The sequence below is a fragment of the Etheostoma spectabile genome, chromosome 7, assembly GCF_008692095.1.
Source record: "Etheostoma spectabile isolate EspeVRDwgs_2016 chromosome 7, UIUC_Espe_1.0, whole genome shotgun sequence".
In the NCBI taxonomy this organism is placed as follows: Eukaryota; Metazoa; Chordata; class Actinopteri; order Perciformes; family Percidae; genus Etheostoma; species Etheostoma spectabile.
The window spans coordinates 11,463,140-11,472,265 of NC_045739.1; the positions used below are offsets into that span (position 1 = coordinate 11,463,140).

Here is a 9,126-nt window from a genome sequence, read left to right on the forward strand (position 1 = left end):
ATTGATTTTTGAGGGAGACCTGTACAGACACCGGTACAGTAGTCAATACTACTGAAGATAAAAGCATGGACAAGTTTTTCCAAATTCTGCTGAGACTTAAGACCCCTTGATATCAAAGTCAAGTCAAAGTCAAGACACTGTACAAGCAAGCAAAGAAAATGTGTAAACACAGTCGAACAAACACGAGATGTAATGAAAATACAAAAATGGTAGGCATCAACACATTTTTTATAGAACAAACAAAGCCTCATACGATCAGATCTTAGACTGCAAGAAGTTCCACAGTCAGTATTTTCCGTGTAATTTAATGCTGCTGTTTGATGCCAGTATGCAGCCACTGTGTGCCTTCAACTACTAAACTCTGTCTCTGGCCACTGTTTATCCTCAGTGGGAAAGAAAACAAAAATACTGAAAGTTCATTAATTTATTAGTTAGTACTAGTCAGTACAACAAACATTGCCACAGATGGCATACTTGTCCTTGAAAAGTGTGAAAAACTAAATCAAAACCAAAACAAATTTCCAGTTTTAGCAACAATCATCTGGAGAATTCATATCCAATATTTTTCCACTGTACATTTACAGTATGTTACTTCACAGATGTTTAATTAAAAAAAGATGCACGTTTTCAGACTGCACAGACAATAGATATTAGACTTTCTAGTGTGCTTGGTTTTAATCTAAATCTTTTTATAAAAACAGGAAATGCCAGCAGCTTTCACAGAATATGTTTTTTCTGTATATCATAACCTTCAGTAGAAGAATAATTATGCAGATGATTACTTGAATTGTAGAGTACCACAGCAGAAGAAGTACTCAATTAAAAGTAGAAGCCCAGCAAGATTTTGCAATTTTTATAATTTTAACAAATCAAATGACTGTGTGTAATTATGTGAAAGAGGTCCCTTGAAATAATAAATCCACAGAGAAGTATCACCACACTGCAGCTCCAGTAGCTTTCAACTCTCTTTTGGCTCACGGTTTTGGTTTAATTGCACATTTACTAAATATATTTGAGTCTTATTGCTCTCATCAATAGCCATATTCAGCAAAGAAGCTCTGATAAACCCACTGGACCTTGTCTGCCCCACCCTGCCTTTGAAGTTGGTGTAGACCAGAGCTAAAAGGCTGAGTAAATATCGGACTTTAATTTTTAAGGAACTTGACTCTAAACTAATGTTACTGTTGCTGTGTGTCTACTGTGTAACAGCCTTTTGAGCAGACTGAAAAGGACACTGTTCGAAAGCACAAGAGGATAACGTTACATGTGTGTGTTGCTTCACTTAACGTTACAGGTGAGACATTAAACTATGATCCAGAAAACTCCAGTTTGACTAAAATAGAATGAGGAGCTTGATGCGAAGACAGACGAGTCATATGTGACTTCAGGACACAGTGATGATGGTAGGCTACGTTGTTTTCTGGTCAAACCTTAGAATAATTGTCAAGACGTATTTTTTTCTTTATCTGCCGGATGTCCCTCACTTTCTGCTTCCTTTGTGTTTACTTTAAACTCGGAACCTCTCAGCAATGTGGCTCGCTGAAAATGACAAGTTTTCAAGAAAATGTGGATCGTGCAACAGGGAAGGCCAGCTTGGTTTGCTCAGGGAATGGTTGTACAGATTTATAAAGAATATGGATTTGCTACGGACAAAATACACATGTTGATAGACTGGTAAGAGCAAATTACATTTAACCCGTAGGCGGAATTTGACATTTGAGCCTGGGGGGCGAAAAACAAATAAAAGAACTGAGCAGCTGAGACATAGCCTACAACTTGCGGAACACAGCACGAGCACATATGGACAAAACGAACATGCTAAATAAACATATGTTTATTTTTAAAGCATATTTTAAATTACATTGTAACAACGTAACAATTTGCCGTTTTACAATCTAATCGTGGCACTGCTGTCTTGGAACAATAGACAGACGACGGCGGAATGCCCCGACACTTAAATTCAATTAAATGTAACAGTGAACAATTGTGTTGGATCTACAATCTGTTGAGATGCCTCTCCAAATGCAAGAAGGGTTTGTGGTGACTTTACATGAAACGCTACCAAGTCGTGAGTCGTGACTTAAAGTTGTAATTTACAGGCTGAAAACTGGGTCTCGAACGCAGCATTAGCTCCGCCCAGGACGATTGTGATTGGTTTAAAGAAATCAACCCCTGACCATTTTTTCTTCTACTCAGGGGTGCATGCTCCTGTTGCCAGACCTTCCTTTGCAGCACTGTGGAGATAGGTCTGGCAATGCGAGACTAAGCTAATTATTATTTCTTTATTTTTACAGACTCAAGGTCCAGATGATTAAAAACAAAAAAACACATTACAAAAGGGGTTCAGACCAGACACAGACATAAATACATATAGACAAACTGATCCCCAACAATATCGCAACAAGAAACACACATACATACAAATTTACCAATTGCAATGCTCAATGATTAAAACAAGTACAAAAGCATGTTCCAGTGATTCCATAGTAATACTAATGATAACACTGCACACCGGTTTAAAACTCAGTCAATACATTTGATGTATTAGTGTGTTAGTTTGTGTGTGTTATCTCGTACCCACACCTCTTAATATATTTGTACACTATAATTTATTATTAATTAAATGCATGGTGTCACTTTTAAGTCGCTAAAAAACTCCCCCGTGCTGATGTAAAATGTCTCTAGTGAAATCAGTTTTTGCTTGTAAATGGAAGTAGCATCTTCCCCCCCCCACTAGTTATTGAGGGGGCTACCAGTTTCATATTTGCCTTATTGGTTAATTTCAGTTTAGTTATGATTATTTCTTCTGGCTGATGTGATGACAGTATATAGACTGCATATACAGTAGTGTTGTATTAGTGTTAATGTGTGTACCAGTCTGAACGTAAAACAGCCATGATAGTGGAAAACTACAAGCCCTGTATTTATCTAAAACTGTTCTTTTGCTGTGTTTGCAGTTATTTAAAATTTTCGGTACCTGATTCAACATCATCATCATGATTCAGAGTGTGAAACACATGCATGTTGGTCCGAACATCCCCTCACCCTCTCCCCCCCCTTCCCTACACCAGTCTAAATTGCCAGGTGGCCAGGTGTGTGGAAGTAAGAAAATAGGCAGCATTTTTCTTTTTCTCAGAGCTTGAGAAACTTTTTGTTTCTCAAGCTCTCTTCAACCGTTAACATCACTGTCTCTGTCAACGTGCATTTGTACAGATGAGTGTGACAGTATGAATGCCTTAGAGAAAGGACATGACAGGCATGTCATGGCAGATTTTATACCACGCCTGGAAGTGTAAAGAATAACGTTAGCCTTTAGACATGGTCAGTCGACATGTTGTTCAAACCAGTTTGTTGTGAGCATACCCTTGCCTTAAGTCTTTGATTTTGTGGGGGCTGTGTATCTTGTCGCTTGTTCTGATGTTTTTCTGCCCCCTGGTGACCAAAATTTGATTGATGCAGCTTTAATGACAAGTAACCGCACCACAAGTACCACATTATACAATTCACGTCTTATTTTAGAGCCTGTAGTCAAGTCACCGTTCTCACTGTAAGGTTGTCATTTTCATCCTCTTCCGCCAGTCTTTGTGCTAAGCCAACCAGCTGCTGGCTGTAGCTTCATATTTACCGTACAGACATGAGAGTGGTGTCAACTTTTCATCTAACTCTTGGCAAGAGTTGTATTTCCCAAAGCCTCAGATATTCCTTAGCTGCGGTAGTCGACAAATTTGCTTTTTTTATAATTCACATACTAAATACAACAACATAGCATATGTTATTATATATATATTATCTTTGCTGAAAAAGTAACAGATGTCTGACAAATATTTTCCTCTTAACAAAGTTGTACCAAATAAAATATATACATTGCACATTGGTTGTAGGAGTTTGTACCCTGTCCTCTGCCCCCCCCACCCCAACACACACACACACACAACACACACACACACACACACACACACACACACACACACACACACACACACACACACACACACACACACCAGAGTAATTACACTCCTGTCACAGCTATAGGAAGTGGGGCGTCTGCGAGTGGGAACAGTGGAGAGCCTCACAGCAGGCGGCGGAGAACAGTGCACTAAAGGGAGCTCAAAATCAACCAACCAACAGCGACCACAGGGTCTAATTACTGAGTGCTATGACTAATGATGAAGCTGAGCTCTGGTGGTGTTTGTCCGAAATGTACATCCCTCATCAGCCCAAGTCTTACTCTCACTCTCAGGTGTGTAAGTATCGTAGTACCACTGTCAACCTTACACGACAGTGATGGATAACCTGTCTCCGTGGACGTATGATTCATATTTGAACTATAGAACATATATGTACTTTGTAGCTTATGTAGAGTATGACATTCAAATTGTGTAACTCAATGATTTGGAGAGGATTTATAAGCGGTTTGCCTATTTGCCTTTGACAACTGTGTGAATTTACCCACGAATAACCTGTTAGACAGGTTGAATTTATCAATTAACATTTCAGCAGATTGTTTGTGAAATGAAAGAAAACGATGAAATGGGAGCCTCCCATACAGTCTCTCAGAGATGAATATAACCCTAGGTGTGAAAAACAAACGTCACTTTTTACTGGCGAGATAAGCGAGGAACCAGGCTCTGACCTAAGCGAGAGTTTGAGGAGCTGTCCAGATGCTGAAAGAACACCAACAGCCTCTCAATTGGCCATAAGAGCTTGTGGCTCGATAGGAACTGATGTAATTTTAACACGAGGTGAAAATAAATTATTCATCCATTGCGTGTGACCTAAAGGTTCACCTTGAACACTTTATTTTCTCGTTAATTCTAGTATTTTAATTCTGCAGCAGGTAAACCCCCTCGGAGCTTTTTCAAAAACAAAACAGCAAGAAAGGACAACTGCGCTTTTAACTTGACACTTAAATAGTGTCAAAGCACAACAGACGTGATCCCAGGGGACTTTACAAACTTAACACTTATTAATCATAATAATTCATAATGCAATATTTCACCTATGTTCATCTGTCCTAAAGTAACAAGACAAATATACACAACCCAATATATTACGCTCCTCGGTGCTCATTTGTTTTCTTTAAGAGGCTCTTAAAACCAATTTGGAGCCAAATTACGATCCGCCCAGCCATAAAGCGATAGCTTGAATCTGCAACGAGTTGTCAGTCGCAGCCCCGCATGTAGGAGAATGCAGACAGGAGGGGTGGAGTTCACAGCTCTTACTTTTCAAACGCTGCTCTGGCAGAAGAGCTCATTCTTTGCCTGGCAAACAGCGGAGCTGGCGCTGATGCGACCTGGCATGTGATCCCACTTTAGTTAAATCAATTGCCTCACTGCTGCAGCCTCCCAATAAACTTTCCATGCGGTTTCCCGACCAATGGACAGCACTTAGCAGGTTTGTCTGGACCGTATCCGCTACTGCTCGCTCATCCGCTGCGCCCCGGCTCTTCGCCGTCGGCTCTCCAGGTTCAGAGGGACTCACGCGGCTCGAGGAGCTGGCCCGGGTCTCCTGCACACATGGAGGGAGACGTTATGGACAAAGTGGAGGCCACGGCGACGGTCTGTGACTTTGACCCCATCAGTGGGAGCATCCCGGCCACCAAAGTGGAGATCACCGTGTCCTGCAGGTAAATCCTCACTCCGCTGCTGATGCTGCTGTTGTGTCTGCGTGGTTTGGGGAGCTCCACGCGCTAAGTGAGCGTTTTGTTCTAAGAAGACAGGACGCTGTTTATAAGAAGTAACGTAACATTTTACATTTTTGTGCTGAAAAAAAAACCATTTTAAAGAATAAAAAAAAAAAAACTTTGCAAAAGGTAATATTTAGCCTAAAGGTAAGCAGAAATCAACGCTCTGCTGAAAAGACCTATATAGGCTGGCATTAAACACGTCAGTGAAATACTTAAGCATTTAAGAGACTTTTCGTTTAAACTGTGAATAAAAATCAGTAGAATTTCGCTTAATCATAGTGAAATACACAACGTGTCGTAAGTCTGTCAATCCCTAAACTTTTACGCTTTTGTTTTTTTTGTCCTGTTTATCATAAAGCTGTCTATTTAGATACATTTCTCCGTCGAGTATCTTGTATGCCTACGACACTGTGTGTGTGTGTGTGTGTGTGTGTGTGTGTGTGTGTGTGTGTGTGTTTGATCACAGGAGATATCGACAGTTGAGTTTGTTTGCGTGCATGAGTGGTTTCCCATGAGGCAACTTGCCGTGTGTGAGGCTGTCTAACCGCTGTAGACAGCTCTCCGAAAACGACACTAGTTTGTCACAGAAACGTGATCGCCCTTATTAGGCTTCAGCTGAATCTCTGGTCCCCTCCCCCCAAAAAAAACAAATACCACAAAATGGCAAGTGCCTCGGCTTGATAGGGCGGGGCTGCGCTGGTTGCACCACTGGATGTGCTGCTGCAATGTATAGTGGCTTTATAGGACAGTTTAAATTGATCTCATGGAAATTGTTGTTAATTTGGGTTTGTAGGGTTTCCTTGGCGGTGCGTCATTTTGGCGTAATCAAGAGTGTTTAGCTCTTTGTAGCTTATGCTGCATCAATGGGAACACAAATAATGTGTTCCCATATGCAATGCTATTGAAAAACATCCCATAGAGATTTCAGATACATTTGTCAATCAACTGTCATTCTTTTAATTTACTCTCCCACATCTGACTTTTATTATAAAGAAATGTATTAACCTTTTTTAGAGTTGACAGGTAGGGAGGATGGCACAACTATGGGCAGAGTGGGGCTGTTCAGGAACATGAACAGTGTTTAACCCTACAAAGGCCAACTGTACCATGCTGTGTTTATGTAACCAAAATTATTTCATTTTGTGTAAAACTGAGGCTGATGTGTGTGTGTGTGTGTGTGTGTGTGTGTGTGTGTGTGTGTGTGTGTGTGTGTGAGAGAGAGAGATTTATCCATCGTGGGGCATGTGTTGTGAGTAACAGCTGGACTTGTGTTGTTTCCCTCTTGGTTCACATTTATGTTTTTTTTCTTCAGACCTTCATACTTTAAGCTGGGATCTGTGTTGATGCCCCCGGGCTCTGTTGATCTGCAGCTCCCTTGTTTGTCATTAATGTCTTTCCAAACAAAGACTTGCTTCAGGACACAGTTTGATAGAGAAGAAAAATTCATTCCTGCTTTCATTGTGCCTTGAAACATTGTCTGCATTAGATGCAAATACTGCAAATATATCCTGTTTGTTCTTCTTTATGACTTTCTAAAGTGGTTCTGGAGATTACTTCAAAGATCCAACACTGGACAACTTAAAAGTTGAAAACATATCAAATTAAATAGCTATGCATAAAGTCATTTTTCCCACTTAGTGTACTCACTTATTAGTATACCAGTGTGTATTTAGTCCATCCAATAGAAGCAAACCGAAACAAAGGATGTTACGTGGGTGAGAGAGGCACAGGCTCCACAACTCTGTGTAATTGATTTAGTGAGCCTGAAAGCTTTGAGATTGCAGCGCACATGGAATTGAATTGCGGCGTGCAGCCCTACAGGCATTCTCATAACCCTCTGACAATATTATAGCAAGCCCCCTGACAAACTGGAGGGACTGAAGCAGACAATCCCTTATCAAAACAAGTACATACCGCTATGATAGCACATTGTTTCCCGCCTATGGCTCTGATTGGTTTTGCTCACAGGTCAACCAGTGAACCGAGCCCAGAGCATCTGCTTCTTAGCCGCAAGAGTTACACTTCAACTCAGCGATAAGATGGCTCTTCAAACTCAAGGGTCCTCCAGTCCTACATCTGTGTTACCAAACCCATGCCAGCGAATACAGTTCAGTGGTTTAGGGCCAGTGGTCCCCTGGTGCTTTTACAGGCTTGATCCCACCTCTTACGTGGCAGTAATTAGTGTGTTTATTTGTTAATATTAAAGCAGCTCTTATGAATGTTTTATAAGTTGTCTATGCGGTTTGCTACATCTTCATGAGCAAAGTAGTAAATGTAATAAAATAAAATCGTGCTGGGTTGTAAAATGTGCCCTTTCTATATCTCAGCTTACCAGACTGTCTCAGAGTTCCCATGCACAATGACTTGAGGGAAACTGGGGCTCCAGCTCTGCAGTTCCAATGTGAAGCACACTCTTGCTAATAAATGTCAGAAAAAATGTGCACACAGACAAAAAATAACAAAGCCCCCACAGGCTTGACACATGGATCTTCATTTAATGAATAGATTTTTTTCTGTTTGTCTTTGGTTTTTCCCAGTACTGGTCCATGGACAGGATGTTTGTAATGATTTGTAAATGCTCTGTTTACTATATGTTCCTCTGTGACCAGAATGAGGGACCAGAGATGATTGAAAGTTGCCATCCAGAGGAGATCGAATAGGGAAAAAATAACAGAATGATTTGATGCAAAGCACAGATTTCATATCATTGTTAGTACATGACATAGTCCAACAAAACCGCCAAGCACAAGGATGTAGCTTGAATTTTTATTTTCCACCCACTTAAAAACATGTCAACAGAGGGCATATTATAACGATGCATTGGTATTTTGCATCGTGTCAAAACACACCACAGGTATGCTGTTAAAAGTGAAATTGGCTGACAAAGCCACCCTCCTTCCCACTGCGCTCGGCCTCCCATCTGAAAGCTTAAACATCAGACTTTATCAGCCTCCATTGCCTATTGCATCATGTTGAAGATAGTCTTGCAATGCCAGACTTATCTCCACAGCGCTGTGTCAGCGCTGAGGTAAGGTCTGGCTACACCGCCCATCTATTCTGGTATAGAATGGAAAATGCTCTGGCTTGGTTGTATTCCTTTAAACTAGTCACAACCATCCTGGGCGGTGCTAAGCCCTGATAGTAGAGATAGCGAGAGGGGAGAGACATCGTGCTGGATGTCAGGCTTTATCCCTGTTGAGCCAGACTAGGATAAAGACAATGCACCTTGTCCATCTCCTCCGGTTCTCTGCTGTTTCTTTGGTGCTCATTTTAACCATTCATTTGGTGTGATAGATTGGTGAGAGTAGCACTGCATCCAATCAAGGCACTTCATAGCTGGAGGGATCAACTAGGCCACTCTTCTCAAGATTCAAGATTTCTTTATTGTCATACCACAGTACACTGTAGTACGGAATTACGTGCAAAGTTCACAGCTTAAA

The 9,126-nt window shown here is 41.0% G+C and overlaps 1 protein-coding gene across 2 annotated transcripts in view; it reads left to right on the plus strand.

The window, feature by feature from the left end:
• Positions 1 to 5,180: 5,180 nt before the first annotated feature.
• Positions 5,181 to 9,126, plus strand: part of cpne5a (copine Va) — an 83,762-nt gene continuing 79,816 nt past the window's right edge. For both annotated transcript variants that reach the window (XM_032521163.1, XM_032521164.1), the window contains exon 1: positions 5,181 to 5,626. In XM_032521163.1, coding sequence (XP_032377054.1) covers positions 5,517 to 5,626 — 110 coding nt within the window. In that variant the 5' untranslated portion in view covers positions 5,181 to 5,516. The remainder of the gene's footprint in view (positions 5,627 to 9,126) is intronic.